The following is a 20,263-nucleotide window of genomic DNA, read 5'->3' on the forward strand; positions in this document are numbered from 1 at the left end:
ATGGGACGATGATCTGCTGGAACTTGTAAGCTCTAATGAGGAATGGGAACTCAAGTAAAAGTAATACCCGCTCTGTTCGTCCAAGTGACATACGGAAGATGCCTTAACATCCGAAGTACAGACCCGGTCACGCTTTGCTTGAGAGAGGGTGATCCCTAGAAACAGGGTATATCTTTCGCAAAACATTCCCGACATAGACTTAGAACCTGACAGTGAACGGAACGCCCTTCGGGGTACCACTCATATCCTATAGACTTGAAAAGTGTTTATAAGAGTAATTCAAGGGTGATTCTTTATTATTTCTAAAAAAAAAAAAGAAAAAAAAATCAAAACAAAACAAAAACAAACTATACTTTCCAAAGAGAATATTTACAAAAAGGTTACTGCTTATCAATGCTTCTATAGTAATAAAATTTCTAAATTGATAGGTTTTTGCTTTTTCTATCGACCTCCATAAGTCATTTTTTACATAATTCCTCATCTCTAAAAATACTACAAGTTATAATAAACTTAAACATTCCTTTAGCATTTTCAATATATTGTTGATATGAAAGATTAATAAAAAGATTTTTTCTTCTGTCATGTTCACAATAGTTATTAACCTCTACTGATATATGTTTGATTCTGCTTAATAGTAGCTGGATATTAACGACTGTAGATTATACAAATTTTTCATATGTGAAATTGAGTGTCACCAATTACTATAGCTTTGTTCCAGTAAGCAAAAAGAGGATTCATGAAAATAAGATATTCTGACTATGCTATGATGATGATGTTGCTTATATCATTTAAAATTCATAATTGAATTTCACATCGGCTTTGTGATTTTTTAGATTTTTTTTGAATAGTCACTGATTCTACACAAAAGATACAGCTAAACTCGGTAAAACGCATGTAGAAGGTGTAGCTTTAGGCCTCCCGTCGCTCTTTACTCTCAGACAGTTATAAAATAAACTTCTGTAATTTTATTGTTTCTTTATATATTTCTAAGCCTTACTTGAGTTTTGAAGACTTGATGACCGGGTGAGATCATTGCTAAAACCATCGTTTTTACCATGAATGAGTGGCCATCACATCCTCTGTCTTCGTTTACCCAACATTGTCATGGTTGTAGATAATCGATTGTACCATCTGTGAGGTCTTATGTCTGTAATTAGTACGCTCTGATAATCCCATGTAGACAGAGATCATATACCATTCACTTTGAAGGTTATCGGTATTGTTAAGCCCTGATGTAAGGCCATTTGCCATCAAAATTGGCTCAGCCAACTTGGTGTGATACGTAAAGCTGTTGAGACTCTGTCTGTTTTCAATTTCCTCAGAACCTTTGGGATCAGCTTCAATGGAGGGTGTAGGTAAAGCCCCGTCGTCAACTCTCATTGATCCAAAACGTCGTTTTTTTTTGCCTGTGGATCTGGGTTCAGATCCAAAAACCGAAGCAGCCTCATGCTTTTTTTCTTGTTGTAAACACATCAATCTTCAGCGAGCTTCGTCGTCTTTGAAGCCTTATGAGGAAACTTTGTGACAATTATCTTTCGTAAAGTGTTTTTTATTTCAAATTGATGTATCTGCTTATATATCCTTGGTTCCTTGTATGTGTTGATATTGAGCTTGTAGGTTATATGTAGCAATAAACTCTTATATTTTGGGAGTGAGCTCTTGTAGACATAGAGAGACTACCCTTCCTAATTTTTTGGCATATCTCAGAGCTATTATGTTATTGGTGCTTACTTTGATCACTTTACCTTCGAATTCTCTTGCGTGGAGTAGTAAAACGAAGGAGATTATCCCAACATAACTTGAATATGATTCATATTTAATTTATAGGAAATCAGAGTAGTGAATGCTTTACAAAGATTTATTACAGTCTTTTCTCTATTATTTGGTCATAACTAATTCCATTCCTATAGCTCAATACAAGCTGTTTTAATGTAACTCCTGATACAATGCGACATAAATATAATTTTTTTAAGTCTCGCTGAATTTTATATTCTTTTTATTTTACGAAACAACACGCTTCAGCCCTCTCATATTGATCGATGCACTGCTTTCTTTTTTTTTCCAGTAAGCAGTGGTTTCTACGTGAGAGGAAGTGTAATGAGTTATTGTTTCAAGCCAGAAAGGAATGAAGGGGAGAAATGGATAGGAATTAAGAAGTTTGGATAAACAGCTATAAGAGAACAAGAGAGTATGATGTTAAGAGCTTGAAGGTGTGAGATACAAATAGGACTTACAAGAGTATAAATGAAACAAAGATAAATAAAGGTATGAATAGACGGATAGTCTAATTGAAAGAATAATACCTGATAGTTGACTAAATTTTTGGTAGATAAAAATAAATTAGCAATTATATACAAATCAAGAAATGAGCTTTGAAATAATGAGATGGGTAACATAAGTCCTTAGTTGCTAATGAAGTAAGAGTTTATAATTCAATTTAACCTATGACATTTCTCTAATCTATTTTGCTTAGATATTAACGAGGTGTATTTCGAGGTGTTAGATTTGCGTTGATTGGTTTTGGTAATGATTTCTAGGGGGTTTAGTAAGTGTGAGCCAATTGGAACATGATTGTAATGGGCTTCATGATAGCAAAAAAGGTGGTATTCAGGTATGATTCAGATGAAGATGGGCGATTGACAGTATAATTTTCATGAGGCTGCAAGTAATGGAGCGCTCCGGCATCGGTTTTATTTATCTAGTTTTACCTCCTGTTCGAGTCGTTGCTTGGCGGAAATTGGCTATATCTGGACTGACTCCATAAATAGTAGTTGTGATGCTAGTCTAGTTATCCAAAATTTGCTTCTTTAGCATCATTAATAGGGTTAGTCATCTGAAGAAAAGTTATTAGTGAAAGTATGGGTTTCCTGTAAAAACTCTATCATTTGTTAGACTAGTGGAACAAGCTAGACATTGAATTAAAGGCATAGATCATGGTAACTAAGGTAAAGCGCTAGTATCAATGTATGTTTTGTTCAAATTAAAATCAGATAGAGTAGAGTGGGTAGTGAATAGCACTATTATTTAATGACATTTCTTTTGGATTTACTTTTGTAATAAATTCAATAATTTTATTTTTATTTCCCTATCCACAAAAAAAAACTTACCAATTCACACACATTTAAAGTATCAATTTGAAGAGAAACCTTAATAATTCGATATCCGGCTAAACCATTACAAATTCAACATGAAAATATAGAAAGGTTTGTCCATACGCAAATAATTAGATTTGGAAAGTAAAAAAGAAGTTCCTTGTACTGTTTGGATACAGCATATTACTCAATTTCATGTACTATGTATATTTTTACGGGTCTAGTTGTTATTTTGATGGTTAAAAATTGTAGAAATGCAATTTAAATAAACACTGTACACTTTTTGCTATAAAACACAATCTAAACTAATAATGAAAACATCGAATTGCTAGTGTGATTGCAATAAAGTATTTTTTTTTTTTTTTTTTTTTTTACTTCAGTATAAGCACAAAAAGTTTAAAATGATACTTCACAGATAAGGAATGCTTTTAAATCTTTAGATAAATGAGCAAGAAGGAGAAGAAACAATGGCTTTTTTTTATGAATCAATGGACGGACTTTAGAAATAGATCATATTTTTGCTCTTTTTTTTTTTGCTCTTTTTTTTTACGTGCCTTTGACATGGTTCGCTTTAAGCATCGATGGATTCTATTTCAAGTGATTCAAGATCCTATAATTGAGAATGGACAAGTTGTATATCCTAAAACAAGTCTAAGATTAACAGACCAAATGATTAGTCGAGCAATATACAATCAGGTTGAAATCTATTATGGACAATATGGAAAAGGACTTGGTAGCATAGCAGGTAAGCATTTGTGATAATAATATATATGACGAATAACAAATTGGTAGTTAAATGGTATAATCATGATACAAAGATTGGCATCATTCGTATACCAAGAGATTATACAGACATGTATCTATCAACTATGTTTTATATGAACAAAATAGCTTCTATACCTTGTAGTCTAAGTATCTTGCGAGTATCTGGTACGATTATATTTATACAAACAGCAGCTATTGAGTGGGATAGAGAACATTATTTAAAAGAACAAGAAGAAGCAGAGAAAAAAGGTTAAATAAATTTCTTACTATTATTATGACTGTGACTAATAAGTTTAAAAAGGTCAACATTATAGTTCCATTGAAAAAATACAAGCATCCAAAAATCAAATCAGTGCCATTTCATAATAAAAGCATACTTTATTATACAAATAGTTATGTACTTATAAACATTAACTATCAAAGTAATTTCAACTACAAGAAAAATGTAGATAGGCTTCATGCATAAACTTATTTGTTACAACTATAATTTTATATAATATATTATGTGTGAGTACTTTTGCTAAATCACAGGTTTTGTCATAATAAAGCTTAATATGTGATTTATTTATTTATTTTTCTTTTTTCTTTTTTTCTTTTTGCTTTCTTTTTTTTTTTATTATTGTTTACAATAAACTTTTTTATGGGATTTCTTTTGTATTTTTTACTTTTTTTATTACTGACATTAGGACATTGCTTTGGTACAATCACTATACTTGTATGTTTTTTCTTGTAAAATCGCTTTTTTCGTATTATTAACATTAAAATATAAGAAAACCAATGATAGTTTGGCAGATCGTCTTGCAGCATTTGGTCCAAGGATTGATGATGTTATTATTGGTCAGTTATCAGCACCATTGAATGATGTGTATGGATGTTCACCTATTAACAACAATTCTATTGAAAATTGGATTCCTATCTTAGAAAGAGGGCGCTGTTCATTTCTAAAAAAAGTACAAGCAATGCAAGAGAGCGGTGCAATTGCCGTTGTTGTAGGAGATAAATCCTTTAATGGTTGGGTGACAATGTATGCCCCAGGTAATCATGATACTATTAGTCATAAAACGAAATATTTATAAAGAGTATAGGTGATACATCAAATATACTTATACCAAGTGTATTTGTAGCACAATATCAATACAAAGTAGTATTGAAATTATTAGAGAAAAATAATAATTCACTTATTATTCGAATAACAGGTGATGATTTGTTAACTTGGTAAGAAATACGCGATTAATCTGCATAACTTATATTAATAGTGATGATGACATAGGCCACTATTAGATATGCTATTGATCCTTGTTCTTTCACCTGCTGTCATGATGCTTTTTATTTATTTGACTTGGCAATTAAGGCAACGTCAACATAAACACAATGATATGGCACCTACTCAATTTGTATCTCAATTACCCACTTATATATTTAAAAGAGAAAAGGCTACTGACACAGATCATATGGAATGCCCTATATGCTTAGAAGACTATTTAAATGATGAGCAACTAAGGATTTTGCCTTGTAAGCATGAATTTCATGCCAAATGCGTTGATGCTTGGCTTACGGAATATAAAAAATTCGTAAGTAAACTCTTATCAAATTACACATAGCCTAAACAGTCTATTAGTGTCCTGTTTGTAAATTTGATATTTATCAAAAAATTAACAGCAAATCAAGATCAAGACCAACTGAAAGTACACCACTTTTGAATGCATAATTAATGATACCCCTTTTCTTATTACAACACACTAACTTTCAATAATAAATTTATTAACATACTTACATTTACTTTTAGTACTTCTTTGGGAAAAATTAAAGAGCGTACACCCATGTCTAATCATCTATAAGCCATAGTTCTATGCAAGAAAAACTAAGATGCATATGTAGTTAATAAAGCAAATATATAGCCTAAAGAAGATATATTATCCATTACACAACCTGCAAAAAAAAAAAAAAAAAAAAAAAAAAAAGCTGTGTGGATCATGTGTATTTATTCCCTATTATTTCATTAAAACATTTTAACTTGATTTTCCAGCTGACAGAGCTTGCAAGATACTCTTGAACTATACAAATAAAAACATTAATATATTTGCTTCAAATATATCAATTAGTAATCGCCGAAGCATAAAATATGTAAGTTTTCCTTCGAAGATGAATCAAATCTGCTTTATTTAAGTAACCTATAGTATGTCGTATATACACTAAAACAATAAGAGTCAACTAAATTCAACTTTTGTTTTGTGCGAATCGCGACATGCTTTATGATGTACGAAAGAATATCTTCAGATAATATCACATTTTATAGCTTATCTAGAATAGAAATAATCTTCATCTGACTTTTCATGAGATGTCTTCTTATCTTGAGCTCCTTTCAGCTAGTATGGCTAGGAAACCTCTTCTTATTGTTAGATATATGAGAAATCATCTTCATTGGACGACATATTCCTCGCATGGGGCGAAAGAATAGCGTTTGCTCTAGAAGCCCTATTTTTATCTCAATACCAACAACAGTTGGCAATCAATGCTCAAAGTAAAGGGCAAGGCGTACTTTTCAAATTATATATAGTTAATGTACGATTAGATTAGTGATAGAGTAGAGATGCTTTGCAGCTAAAAAAAAAATCATCCACACTTTGTTATTAGTGTCCCGTGATATCAGGATGGCTATATCAACATCTTCAACAATGAAATGGGTCTCCTGTGTTCGTGATAAAATAAATAACAGTACTATCCACCAGAAAAATTGCTCTCCTTGCCACCACAGCCAACATCCTTGATAATGGAAGCAACCCTACTGTCTCAGTATTATCTACAGAATTATGATCTGATTTTTACACGGGCCATGCATCAGACATTTCAAATCGTCTGAAAGGAAATGAATTATTGCTATGCTTGAAAACGAGTACTTATCATCCATTATCCCTACATTGACAGTAATTCTGGTAAGTTTGCTAAGTTTAAACGAAACCGAATAATGTTTCATACCTTTAACTCTCAATTCTAGGGACAATTCACTCAAACTATTCCTTGCTAACACATAGTACCCTTTTAGGAATATGGGCAGATGTTTATTGCTTTTACACTAAGACTGATGAATAAAACGAAAGGATTTGAGCAAACCAATGCCATATGTTGACTATATTATCATTCTGAGTGTACATACAGAATTTGTTTTGAGCCAAGTCATTTAATGCGTACTGGAATAGTGAATATACAAGAAATATTTACTGAAAACAGAGATGTGTTCAAATCAAAAGATTTGTGTACTTTCTATGGTAAATCCAATAGTTACTTTTACTTTTTTAAAAGTAATCATTCAACAAACCTTTTTTACCCCCTTTAGAATAATCTTCTCCTTATATTTATTATGTCAAACACAATCATCATAATTTAATATTTTTGTATTAACAAAGATTAATTGTGTATGATTTCTAAATGAAGGGTTTGATCTACGCAAACATCTATCATTTGGGGATATACTCCCGACAGCCAGTCATGTGCCTCCTTACTATATTAAAAGGATACTAAAGAATCGATTGCTCCTATTTAGCTTTGTTTATATAGCAAATGATAATTCCGTGAGAAACAGCATATTTTTACTTTTGTTCCCTTTTTTTATGTAAATGAGTGATTATTTATATAAGCCGTTAGACAGTAATTGCGAGGCTTCATCACCAAGGCTTGATATATCACTTGATTTGCCAACATGCAAAGGATACTTACCTACGTACTGGCCAGGACAATCCATCAATGGCAAACTTCTTGTTCAATCGAATACACCAATCAAAGTTTTTCACTTACGTATCGCTTTTTACGGTAGTGTTCAAGTATGTGGCAAGGAGCGTACTATGCCGCTTATCGGCGGACTGTTCGATTATCACAAGAACGTACAGTTACTTAATAGAGGGCTTCGTATTGTTAAGAAACATAAAAAGCATGACAGCGCTTCACAAAATCAGGCACTTGGAGTAATCAGCGATTATCAGCAAAGTTCATTGAATGAAGAGCAAAATGAGATGCTGCTTTTTCAAGCTGACGCTACAGAGAAAGAAAGACACAAAGCTCAATGCGGACGACAAGAAAGTGTACAAGCAACTGAGCCAAAGAGAAAAAAGAAAAGCGAAGAAGAAAGGCGTATTGAAAGATTAATCAAACAAATAGCAGATATTGATTTTGACAAAGATACTAGTCACGGAACTATTGAGAGCAAAGACCTTACATATGCCTGCTTTAATGACAAAAGCAGTGCATTTGACTTGGAAGCAAATACGCACAACGTTCGTTTTTCTATTCACGTTCCTATATCAAGAAAGTTACCAGGAACATTTGATCATCCAAATTATCCAATCTCTTACCGTTTAGTAGCCATCATGAACTACTTTGACAATAACCAGAAGGAAATACTGTGCTATTCTACAGCCAAAGTACGCTTGGAACCAATGATGAATGATACATGGCAAGAGTTTTGTTCCCGTGCTCAATCATCAGAGACTAGACTTTTAATTTCTGATAATAACATCTTTAAAAGCTTCTGCAACTATGTTTTATCCTGTTCTTCTTTATTAACTAAATCAGGACATTCAAAGGCACACGCAAATACTTTACCAGAAGCAATGCCTCTTTGCTCTTCGAATCAATTGCAAAGTTACATCGAGCTGCCAACACAAGTGTTTGGACGTTCAGAAATGCTCCCATTAAAAGTCAAACTGTTAAATACATCAACTCACTTCAAGATTTCAGTACTAAAAATTAATGTTCAGTTATCGCAAAGAATAGTCATGACATGCGGATTTGGTGAGACAACAGAAAATAAAGCATTGATGAGCAAGAGATTTGTTTTCAACAGTGCAGAAGAAACACCCTCAGGTTATGATGGGCATTTTACTTTCTTTGACTGCAACAGCATGTGCTTTGATCTTACTGGGTTATTACATGTTCCTCCAAGCTGTGCATACTCTATACCGTCTAATTCAACAAAAGAGGTGTATTCTTTGGTTCATGATATCAGTGTGAACCTAGAGATTGAAGGAATCATCAGAGCGAAAAATATTAACCCTGAACTCAAGCTTGATATGACAGAAGTAATTTACTTTGCTAGAGAAGATAACATGTTTGTACATGAAAGAAATCAGGCAGTAAAGAAATTGAATATTCAAGGAGACAGGGTCTATAAAAGCTATCGTATGCACTTGAACCCTTTACAGATTTTCGTTGGTCATTCAGGATATGCACTTTAAAGTTACATATAAATACAACTCAACATGGATTTTGCGAGTCAAGATACGAAATCGGTTAACTATTTGAACTATAATATTTACTTTTCATTAAATAAAAGCTTTTTTTTTTATTCAATTAAAATCGATATCATTGTATGAAAAGAAGGAATATATAATTTGAAACTTTTGAAGAAAAAGGAAAGTAAATGTGTGTTCAAGTAAAGGCGTATTTCCCTTTCCGAGAACTTCACTGTTTTAAAAAGAGTGCGAGAAAAGCTATCTTTTTAAAAAGTTACTTGTTAATTTTGCAAAATACCGAAAGTAGAGAAGAGTCATGCTGACTAGCAGCGAGCTATGTTCAAGTTTTTTTTTTTATAATTTAGCTACACTCACACTGAAATAAAGTGAAAAAAAATCGGAAAAGAAAAATTACTTGCACTTTATGAATAGATCTCAGATATATGCATATTGCTTACAGTAATGTGGCTGTAATCCATTAACGATATTTAGTATTTTGTATAGTTAGACAGCAGATCTGCTTAATCTTTTGGAATTGGCTGTAATTTAAGGTTTATTAAAAAGAGTAAACATTTAATCTTTGAGTTTATTACTGACTATAACCTCATCTTATTTTATATATACATGTAATAGACAAGAAATAGAAATAATAATTCAATCTGCAGTAATTAGGATTAAAAGATAGTAAATACCAATAAGCATTAAATTTTTCGTTTTTTTCTATGAGAAAGGTATTTAAAAGTTAATCTTTCCAGACTTTTTAAGCATAGCTGAGACGATAGGCGGTAGATAGAACTTGAAAGATAATCTTGGTAGCTCAATATGAATGCTTACGAAACTGCCACCCTTTCCTAAAAGAAATATGTATGTTTATTAATCATATTAATTTATTGTAATATCCCTAGTTTTATAAATATCGTTTTCGATTGTCCTTAACCGATACCTTATATTATTATTCTCTCTGGTCTTTTGGATTTTTTTTTAATATAGCTAGTGTCTCAATGACAACTTGGTAAACCTTTAGCTGCTTTTAAAAATAATCTATACTCTTTGTTTGCTTTTTTTTTATATATCATTCATAGCTTTAAATTGTTGCTTTTGGTAAAAGTAATGCTGTATACATATTCTTTCTTTTTTGTATTGGTTTAATTTAGTATTAAGCATTTTAAATTTGTGTTTGATAATAAACCTGCTGGTATATGATTAAAAGATAATTTGATATTTCTTCAAACTGTACTTTAGTCAAAAAGATGGAAAATGCAAATATTGAGCGGGATTAACACGTTTCTGTCTTTGTGGTTCACTTCTACCACGGCCTTGTCCAGGGTTTTTGTAGTAACTTTAAGAGAGTAAATTTTATTTTAATAAATTTTGACTTTTCCATCGCTAACACTACAAATAATATGCTGATAGCTTTCCTTCTCACTTGGCAAAACTTTCATGTCTTTTATAGCTTCCAAATCACTACCTGTATATTCAATTTCAACCTGAATATTTGATCCAGATTCATAAATTGTTGATAATGAGCTAGTCTGATAAAGACCCCCATCAGCTTTAAATAATAAGTATCAGTATATTCAGCTTTTATCGTATCATTTACCACTAGAAGCACAAAGAACAAGCTCTCCATTTCTACTCAATTTTGGCACTAGTGAGGTGATAGGGTACTTATTTCTTTGCCATTGAGCAACAGGCTCTCTATATAAATGAATATAAGAAAAAAAAGCTGCAACACATTTTTTTTTTACTTCAAGTGTTTTGCTAATGAATATACATGGATTCGACCATTTTCGTTACCAGTAAAAATCAGATTTGATGCTTCATCATAGGCCAATGCTGTTAGAGCATAATTATCACTTCGAAAGACAAATAGCTATTTTGATGTTAACTCAAAATATTCCTTTATAAACAAGCGCTTTCTATTTCTTACCTCAGTTTTTGTTCCTAAGTGAATACCACGAACACTGCCATCACCTAATGCTGCCAATACTAATTTATCCTCTGTACCTACTTCTAATGGATCTACAGAATAAATAGTAAATGTGATTGTGTGCGGATTGGTTTCCTTCATTCTGAATTTACCCAATTTTTCTTTTTCTGCTGGCTGATAAATTAAAGGAAGTTTTGTTAAAATAATTTTATTGACAGGCCAGTTATAATTTCCCAAAGTAGCAATTGTAGAAGAGGTACCACAGTTCCACAATTTAATTGTTCCGTCGCGAGACGAAGCTGTAATAATGTGTCAGGAAGAGATTCAATTTGTTTAAATTAACCTACACAATACGTTTCTTCCTTTCTCGATAATTGCGGTGCTAGTGATAGCTATTGCATTGTAAGAAATAAAAATACAAAGGTTTGATTTGTTGTTTAATGTACCTGATGTATGCCCCTTTAAAGTAACCGGGTTACTTCCATCAATAGCAGACCAGATCTTGAGCTGAAAATCGGCTCCACCTGACAATAAAACAAGATTACTTGGAAAAAATTGAACTGTGGTGACATCGCTTAAATGACCCGTTAATGTTTTCTATCCTTGGTTTCAATAGGCAAATCATTTTTTTCCCCATCACATTCCCTTCTCACCTGCACTTTTCCTTCTGCAATATTTCCCAACAAAATATTTGATCCATTGCCTGCAGCAAACAATTTTCCATTTTGAGATACATTAATGCATAAAAGCTAACTTGATTATATAATTAACAATACGTTGTACAAAAGCTCATTTTTTGTATAATTATTACTGAGGTTTTCTCTGCTAAAGCTATTTCGGTTGTGGGCCCTTGAACTAATGTGTCTTTTACTCCAATCTCATCGCATTTTACTTTAAACATATGCTAACAAAAAGAAATTAATACTTTTTATAAACATAAGTTAAATAATCAGCTTACAGAATCAAGTGAACTAACAGAAAATCCATTTTTTCCTTCGAGCTCAAAAGTTTCGTTGTCTTTCTTTGTCACTTGGATAGATCCTTGCACACTTGGTTTACCTAAAAAGAAGGATGCTTAGATTTTAGGTTGTGAATTTTATGAAACTGTCAAATATAACCTGTTATATAACAAGCAATCCAAAACGATGTGTTTGGGCTTTTTCCTGAAGCGACTTCTTGAGCCACTTGATCCCAATCCGCTTGAACAGATATAAAAGGTAACTGTAAAGTTGTCATTAAAAAGTAAACGCGTAGGTTTATACAAAAAAGAAAAAGAAAGAAAAAATATGAGTTTTCGAATCGGCATTTGAATACTGGTCCTTAAACAGTACGTTTAGATTTTTTTTTTATTTAAAGCCTTTCTCCATCTTTTTCATTTTGTTAATCCGAAGCTTATAAAGTTCGCTCTTTTGTCTTTGCACCATTGAGAAAATCCAAGTACAAACTTATCAAATTTGTTCGTGTGAAATTATACTCATATGAATATATTTGAAGGTTTATTTTTCTTTTTGAGTAGCTTGAATTGTCTCGCAATTCGTCAACATAGAAAACAATATTCAGGAATTGAATGAGCTCTGCATCACTAGCTATAATTCAAATATTAGGATTGCATTATTAGAAAGCTGCGCCTAGATTACTTACAGAGTTGGGATTTCGCTCGTATTTCAGCAGACATAGAGGCCATAGAATCAAGATAGCGTTTAACTGTAAACGAATCGCTGAAGATCCGTGTTTTCATGACAAGAACTGGCCGCAAAGGGCTTGTTTCATAGCAAATATCTAGCTCTTCATAGCTTTAGACTTTTATCAAGCATATTTTCACGTTTTCTAGCGTATGCTCCATGCCATCAAACATACACAGTGCATAATTCCTTGAAATGCTCATTTCTAGTTCGAGAAAATTCTCGAAAGAATTGTTTGAGACAGTCAGAACAAAATAGGAAGGTTACTATTTGCTAGTCTAGAGTCAGCTCTTCATTCGGCATCATAGAATATGTCTTTCTCATCGTCAGCATGATCTAGGACCATGGAAGCAAAATTGACAGTGGCCATATGATGGCGTTGGTGATGAGCTCGAAACGTTTCGGAGGAAGCCCAATTTCCTAGTGCGACAATGTCTTGTAGATCCACGCCTTTATCTAAGGCAGCTGAGGAAGTGCGAGAGCGAATTGATACTCGAGGTTCACTGGTGGACAGAGGGATGAAGTTTCGATGTAGTCATGAAGAAGTAGTGTGAGAGGCCACGGGTTGTTGAAATTTTGTGGCCTCGACAAAGAGCATAGGGCCTCTGTTGCGATCTTGCAGATGAGGATGATTCCTCAGTGTCGTAAAACATTGGACAGGAAAAAGTTCTGTGTCTCGATGAGGATGAACTCTAAAATTCTTGATAATTCTTCGTTTCTGTCGTCGTTCCTTTGGGGAACCTCCTGAGGAACATCCTCTTGCTTGAATAAAGATGAGGTATTGACTACTACTATCCTGGTTGAGTCATCAGCAGAAGCTGGGGACGAATCCATAGGCGAACCATCAAAAGAAAAGGGCTCGTCACATTCCATGCTAGTAGCGAGGTCATCAGCAGTTGTGATATCAATTTTTGAATCAGAAAAAGCAGCTGAAGTCGGTGCGTACTTGGACTGAGCTGACGAGATAAGCGCAGACTGACTAGAAATTGATAAGGCAGAAGGGCCACCAGTGGCATCGATAGCAGTAGGGTCAGGATGAAGGGATTCCCTCGTCATAGGAACAGCAGCTTCCTTGCCCATTTGAACTGTCTAAGTAGGCAGCACAGAAGAATTAGAAAGAATACCTGCAGTGGACTTAATGTTTGGTTGAGGAAACAAAGGAGAAACATTTTTAGCGACAGGTTTGCCCTGATGAGACCGTTTAAGGCCAGCCTTCTTAAGGAGGCAGTCGGCACGAAGATGACCGCGTTCCAAACAACGATAGCAAACGAGTCTACTACTTGGTGAAGCAGGACGGGCCGCAACATTGTGCCCTATCTTATGACAATACTTGCAATATACTGGCATATCATTCCAATATGCATGAATGAAGATTTTACCGCTTCGAGAAATCTCAGGGTCGATCCACATTAGAACATGGGATAGTTCAAGAAATAGGGGTTGACCTTTAGAGATAAGAGTGGGTGTGATCTCAAGGGTGGCGTAACCAGAGCCGAGGAAAGTGCTGGTATCGGCGTCCCAAATAATTTCAACATCACATATACTGTATTTCCACTTCAATTTCGACCAAATGAACTTGCTTATTTCGTCCATTTGTGTACCTTTATTTCGACTAAATTAGAAAGAACTTTTCGACTAAAAATAAAGATAAGTTCGACCAAGCTGCAATGAGTTTTCAACTAAAATTCCTTTTATTAATTTTTTGTTAATGTGTGAATCTGGCGACGTCTACGAGTTTAATGATCAAAACAAATTTCAAATGTATGAAGTTTTCAATACAGAAGTCTCAAATCAAGTTCAAGAGCCACAAGTTAACATCGTGGAAGAAAAAAGAGCTAAGAAGAAAACTAATAGACAGCAGTATCAGAATTACACAGAGAAAGAAAAGGACAGGGCTATCCAGACGTATATGTTTACTTCTCTTAGTTACAGCAAGGTTGGAGAGAAGTATGGTATACCTGTATCTACCTTGAAGTCTTGGGTTAAAGCAGCAAAAGAAGCATCCAAAAAAGAAGAGGCTTTAGAAGTAGATGATGCTATTGAAGAGCAACCAAAAAAGAATCAGCACCTTCGCAAGCTGGAGAAAGAGCATACGAAGTTTTTGGAAGAATTCATTGATAATAATCCGGTAGTCACGCTAGATCAAATGCTTGACGCCCTCAATGATAAATATGAGGGCTTTACTATTTCTAAATCTGGCGTGGATAAACATCTGAAAGAAAGCTGCTCTTACACGTTAAAGAGAATTACAAGGATTCCTGCCAAACGAAACTCTTCTGACGTTATTGAACTAAGATTTAGAGCTGCTGAGGCGTGGATTAAAGACTCCAATATCAGTTTTATGCAAAACTGTATTTTCATTGATGTAGCTGGATTCAATCTTCATATTGTAAGAAGTCAGGACAGATCAAAGAAAGGTGAGCCCGCAAAAGTTGTAGTAGCAACCACCAGGGGACCGTCAGTTTCCATACTAGGCGCAATTTGTTCCCTTGGTGTCATCAATGTTGGGCTGAAGGTAACTAAAGCTGGTACAAAGTGGAAAGAGTTCATGGCATTTCTTATACACGTCATGGATGTCCTTGATAAACACAACTTGAAGGGTTGCAATTTAGTCATGGATAATGCACCTATCCATAAACCTGAAAAGATCACAGAGGAGGTCAGCAAGAGAGGATATAGAATAATATATCTTCCACCTTACTCCCCTTTCTTAAATCCAATAGAAGAGTTTTGGGCCAAGGTAAAGACACTTGTTCGCAGATCTCCAATGACAGATCGCGATAACTTGGTAGCAAGGATAAGAGAGGCTGCAGAGCAAGTGACTCCTGAGGACTGTCAAGGCTGGATTAGGCACGCCGAATCCTTCTTTGAGCGTTGTTTAAATAAAGAAGAACTTCTTTAATTCGACCATGCAGTTGAAAGCTCATTGCAGCTTGGTCGAACTTATCTTTATTTTTAGTCGAAAAGTTCTTTCTAATTTAGTCGAAATAAAGGTACACAAATGGACGAAATAAGCAAGTTCATTTGGTCGAAATGAGACGTCACTTTTGGTCGTAATTTATTTTTTATTGGTCGAATTTAGTTGCCGATTTGGTCGAAATTGAAGTGGAAATACAGTAACACCATGATTGCTGAGTGTAGCAGTCAATCCAAGGAAGTCTCTGAAGATTTATTTTTTTGATAATAGAGCTGGGCGTGAGGCCCACAGCGGGACGAATGATAGTATATCCATTATCAAACTGAAGACCCTTAGCAATTGTCTCATTCTTATTTTCCTCATCGTTGAAATTAATTTCCAGATGGTGATTAGCACCAGACTTGTGGACCAATTGACCCATAAAATCTTGAAATTGATAAAAGGCGAGCTTGTATAAAGTACATTCAGACTTTTTACGAGCGGTCGCATCAAAGAAAAGTGATCCGGTAGATTGTGACACTCCCTAATAGACAGTATCAATAACTATGAGAACTGCATCTTGAGAAATTTCTGAAGATGAATTGGTAGAAGGTGAAAGAGATGGCACATTCGGTACATGTACTAAACTTTTAGTTGCAAGTCGGTGCACTTTAGAGTACGGCACGGACTTAGATTGTTTGGCAATTGATTGGGAGCTCGCTGATGGGCTGGAAGGAGCTGAGATACCACTTTTGTCAGGTGGTTTATTTGTAGAGTGCGAAAGAAATATGAATAAAAAAAAATAATTATTTGAAGGTTTGTTTAGGTATAGCCTTTTGTGACCGCGAAAAAAACAAATATGCTACTTGATTCAAAAAAAAAAACTTTTGTTTTTAAACTGCAATGGCGAAAAAGAAAAGAACAGACGGCAACAGTTTCATTCCACCTATACCTCAAATGGCAGTTGACATTGAAGGTCCTTCTTCTGAAAACATGTTGGACACTTCAAACATTTATGACCAAGTTGTTTACGAGGATGTGCATCCTCAAATGGATGAATGGGAAGTTGTAGAAGAAAGGTAGAGATTTGTAAATTGCTGTCAAGAACATTGTATTTTATTGATTCAGTTTTTTTTAATAGTGAAGCAATGCCGTATTTTCCTTCAAGAATTCAACCAGTCAACGTGAAATTGGGCATAGAACGGGAAAGCAAAGTGGAAGTACCTTTATTTAGTTTTATTAAATTAGGTAAACGAAAGGCAGATACTAAATACAAAACGACTCAATTCAAATACTGACTTTTATCAAAGAGGATCACTTTAAATATAAGAAAGGCTATATACTGAACACTGGCGGAAATATTTGGGGTCTTGATTTCGTACCAAAAGTTGCGTCTCAACAATCAGATCCGCTCACCCAATATCTTGCTGTTGGAGGATATAGAGGAGCTGCAGAAGAACATATGAGTATGGACGAAGTCCAACCAACAGGGACATACAAGAATTGTATTCAAATATATAAATTGAAGTTGTCTGCAAAGCAAGCTCAGACAGATCCTGTTTTGGAAATATGTATTTTGCATGATTTTGGTGTTATTTATGATCTTAAATGGTGTCCTTATGGTGCGTATGAAGAAGTAAGTATCCATTTTCTTATATACAACGTGTTTTTACTCAAGTGTGATTTTCATAAGTCTGCCAATTCAGAACTGCCAAAACTAGGGATTTTGACAATAGCTTGCGGAGATGAGACGATAAGAACAATGGTTGTACCACATCCCGAAGTTATTAGAACAAAATTAAATATAACAAATAATAAAACCATATACCGTAAGTTTAGGTAAACAATAAATAGCGACAGAGAGAGGGAGAGATAAAAAGAGGAAACAAAAAGGAAAGAAAATAGGGAATGCATACTGATAAACCAATTTCTTTATACAGTACGCGTCAAAGCAAGTCGATGCACATTAGCCAGTAAATATTCAAAAGCGTTGGCCATCGCTTGGGGCGGACACAAAAAACTCGCTTCATGTGGAACAGCTGGCGATGTCACTGTTTGGAATATGGAGTCTGCTTTAAGAAACCCATCAGCTGTTTGTAGTCAACATTTGCTTTACGCTTCAATGGTTCTTGATGCACCCGGAAAGAACATTTGCTGGCGTGGAATAATAGATCCTTATCATATTATTGTAGGTGGTTTTGATGGACAGATCAGACTAGTTGATATGAATGATCCCAGTGTGCCTTTTACCATGTCTCGATCAAGAGGTTTATAAGGAAGAGAAGAATAGGGAATGAGAAAAATTGACTTCTTGGAATAGGCCCTGTGTATTCTATTGCTTGGCCAGGCCATGCACCTATGCTATTACTTTCGGGAGCTGAGGACGTCATCCGTGCCTTATCTTATAGTGCTAGTATGGGGCCATGCTATACGAGATATGGTGAAATGCCAGGCCCATGTTGGTCTATAGGCATGTCAGAACATCACGGGCATTTAAGCGTGGCCAATGCTACTGGATGGATTGTTACGACTAATGTTTACCAGCCAAAACTTAAATCGATTGTAAACTAATCCTATTCTTTATTTTTCATTATTTCTAAAATAGTTTGTTAGGCGTTGAGCCTCTATGTTGTATATAAGCTATGTTATCATGCGGAAACAAAATCTTTTATTTACGTGGATGGTTTAGGTGTGAAGGTACGATTGTGTTACACTATCTTTCAAGTGATTAAAAAAAAAACGTGTAGACGGGCGAATATATGAAAAAAGTACCACGTTACGAGCTTTTTGGTACGCCTGAAGTATCGCTTCAAAAGGTTGAATTATTGGATAGAATGGTTTTATTATGGTTTATTAACATAGACATAAAAACATAGGTGACGTGGAATCCAAACAAGGAAACAGCAGGGTTTATAGCTAGTGGGGGTGCGGCAGGGTTATGTAGAATTGAATTTGAAGGTAGAGGACCTAATTGGGAATAATAGGTTTAGAATCTCAATACATTTGGAATAAATATGATTCACTTTTTTTATTTATTTTTATATGCGAATGATAACCACTTTGAAGTACATTACTCTAGATTTGTATGTTGTTAATAGATCAAGTATAGTATTTAAACTTGAAAGTGAGATAAGTTTATTTTTTAGAGATTAAAATAGTAAAACTACTTGTATGCCCCTGGCTTGTTTGGTCATTTCATTTTTGTACAGTACCTGCAGCACCAAATTGCGTATGTTATTGTTTCAATCAGCGTATCCTTTTTTTGTTAATTAACAAACCGTTAAAATCATATTTAAAACTTTAACCCTTTGAAGCTTCATATATGAATATATCAAACTAACAACTTTAAGTTTATAAACCTTTACCACATACAATACATATAAACAGGTTACTAGCTTCAACAGATGAATTGTTTTTACGCGATAATATTAAGAACCAAATCTTCATAGACTATTAACATCTATTGAATATAATTAAAAAAAAAAAAAATGTTTTGTTAGCGAATAAGTTGATAGATCAATACATTTGGTCATTGCTTTTTATTTTTTGATTTGAAGGTAAATAAAACAGGTGGAGCACTCACTGTCTGTTCTTCTAAGCCATTGTCTTTTTTTTTTATATATAATTCGCTACATATTAAAAAATACAAAAAAAAGGAGCCTTTCGATTAATAAAAACTGTATATTGTTTTTCTTTTTTTCTTTGCTATCAACTGCAAAATGGGTTCAATAGAACACATGCACACACTGGGACTTACTCAACTTCTTATGCCCAGCTGTATGCAAATGTAAGCCAATGCATATTTTAAATAATAATATAACTATGCACTTATTTGTTTATAAATATAATTACCTATTCGTTTAGAAAAATGTTTTTTATTCCTTTTGCTGGAGTTGTTTCCTTTTTCCTTAATTTTTATTCGTTTTTTACTTCTTTTGTAGTACATGGCGAAGCAGATTGGTTTCATAAGCTGCAATCAACTGCAACTGTATTGAGCCTTGCGAAAGAAGGTTATGGACTATTCCTCGGGAATGATTCGGCAAAAAAGCTACGGCACATGCACATATTTGCATCCGAAAAGATTTTCTATTTCACCACAGATCCTGTTAGACAGAAGCTTATTACCGGGATATAGCCTGTTAGTCTCGTTAATGAGCCTGAAAACATTGTTCGTCATATTGATATTGCACCAGCTTCTTTTGAGATTAAATCAAGAAAAAGAAAAGCGATAAATATTTTTTTGGATGATAGATTAATCAAGAAGGTACACACATATATACTATCAAAATGTAAAATAATCTATTCAACTTGACTACAGTCATATATAAAAATTAAAGTAATAATCTACGCACTAAAAAAAGATGTTATATTACATAAACTACCTTATAAGGAGAGAACGAGAGAGTATATTATGTTCTATGCTTTATGTGGATATGACGGCATTAGACTTTTGGCAAATAAAAGTCCTATTGTAAATTATTTGATCGGAGCAAGTGAGTGACAAATAAGGCATAAATCGAGAAGTGTATGATAAGTGCAGAGATCGGATATTTCACTTTCATAAATAAGAGGTGACGATGTCATGCTTATGCATAATCGTGACAGGTAAAATTACGTTCTTTTTTATTATAAATTAAAGGAGAAGGTTGTATTCATTTCCTTTTTTCTATTGT

General features: G+C 34.0%; 9 protein-coding genes across 9 annotated transcripts; 5 read left to right on the forward strand and 4 right to left on the reverse strand.

Moving 5' to 3' along the window:
* Positions 1-1,089: 1,089 nt before the first annotated feature.
* RO3G_00803 (uncharacterized protein) lies at positions 1,090-1,380 on the reverse strand (the record flags this gene model as incomplete). Its single annotated transcript, XM_067655394.1, has 1 exon — positions 1,090-1,380. The coding sequence occupies one exon, from the start codon at positions 1,378-1,380 to the stop codon at positions 1,090-1,092; it is 291 nt and encodes a 96-aa protein (XP_067511495.1).
* Positions 1,381-3,653: 2,273 nt separating this feature from the next.
* Positions 3,654-4,111, forward strand: RO3G_00804 (uncharacterized protein; the record flags this gene model as incomplete). The annotated part of the gene is made up of 2 exons (XM_067655395.1): positions 3,654-3,837; positions 3,984-4,111. 2 exons carry the CDS (start codon positions 3,654-3,656, stop codon positions 4,109-4,111), a joined length of 312 nt encoding a protein of 103 aa, XP_067511496.1.
* Positions 4,112-4,816: 705 nt separating this feature from the next.
* RO3G_00805 (uncharacterized protein) lies at positions 4,817-5,138 on the forward strand (the record flags this gene model as incomplete). Its single annotated transcript, XM_067655396.1, has 3 exons — positions 4,817-4,892; positions 5,054-5,072; positions 5,114-5,138. The coding sequence occupies 3 exons, from the start codon at positions 4,817-4,819 to the stop codon at positions 5,136-5,138; spliced, it is 120 nt and encodes a 39-aa protein (XP_067511497.1).
* Positions 5,139-7,696: 2,558 nt separating this feature from the next.
* On the forward strand, positions 7,697-9,085 carry RO3G_00806 (uncharacterized protein; the record flags this gene model as incomplete). Its single annotated transcript, XM_067655397.1, has 1 exon — positions 7,697-9,085. The coding sequence occupies one exon, from the start codon at positions 7,697-7,699 to the stop codon at positions 9,083-9,085; it is 1,389 nt and encodes a 462-aa protein (XP_067511498.1).
* Positions 9,086-10,443: 1,358 nt separating this feature from the next.
* Positions 10,444-11,736, reverse strand: RO3G_00807 (uncharacterized protein; the record flags this gene model as incomplete). Its single annotated transcript, XM_067655398.1, has 7 exons — positions 10,444-10,634; positions 10,683-10,780; positions 10,831-10,955; positions 11,013-11,104; positions 11,165-11,311; positions 11,459-11,536; positions 11,727-11,736. 7 exons carry the CDS (start codon positions 11,734-11,736, stop codon positions 10,444-10,446), a joined length of 741 nt encoding a protein of 246 aa, XP_067511499.1.
* Positions 11,737-13,330: 1,594 nt separating this feature from the next.
* RO3G_00808 (uncharacterized protein) lies at positions 13,331-14,287 on the reverse strand (the record flags this gene model as incomplete). The annotated part of the gene is made up of 3 exons (XM_067655399.1): positions 13,331-13,779; positions 13,819-14,007; positions 14,074-14,287. 3 exons carry the CDS (start codon positions 14,285-14,287, stop codon positions 13,331-13,333), a joined length of 852 nt encoding a protein of 283 aa, XP_067511500.1.
* Positions 14,288-14,603: 316 nt separating this feature from the next.
* Positions 14,604-15,596, forward strand: RO3G_00809 (uncharacterized protein; the record flags this gene model as incomplete). The annotated part of the gene is made up of 1 exon (XM_067655400.1): positions 14,604-15,596. The coding sequence occupies one exon, from the start codon at positions 14,604-14,606 to the stop codon at positions 15,594-15,596; it is 993 nt and encodes a 330-aa protein (XP_067511501.1).
* A 163-nt stretch (positions 15,597-15,759) lies between these two features.
* On the reverse strand, positions 15,760-16,032 carry RO3G_00810 (uncharacterized protein; the record flags this gene model as incomplete). Its single annotated transcript, XM_067655401.1, has 1 exon — positions 15,760-16,032. One exon carries the CDS (start codon positions 16,030-16,032, stop codon positions 15,760-15,762), a length of 273 nt encoding a protein of 90 aa, XP_067511502.1.
* A 515-nt stretch (positions 16,033-16,547) lies between these two features.
* RO3G_00811 (uncharacterized protein) lies at positions 16,548-17,347 on the forward strand (the record flags this gene model as incomplete). The annotated part of the gene is made up of 4 exons (XM_067655402.1): positions 16,548-16,669; positions 16,732-16,838; positions 16,901-17,226; positions 17,327-17,347. 4 exons carry the CDS (start codon positions 16,548-16,550, stop codon positions 17,345-17,347), a joined length of 576 nt encoding a protein of 191 aa, XP_067511503.1.
* Between the last annotated feature and the right edge of the window lie 2,916 nt (positions 17,348-20,263).

This window comes from Rhizopus delemar, genomic scaffold, assembly GCF_000149305.1.
Source record: "Rhizopus delemar RA 99-880 supercont3.1 genomic scaffold, whole genome shotgun sequence".
NCBI classification, from domain to species: domain Eukaryota; kingdom Fungi; phylum Mucoromycota; class Mucoromycetes; order Mucorales; family Rhizopodaceae; genus Rhizopus; species Rhizopus delemar.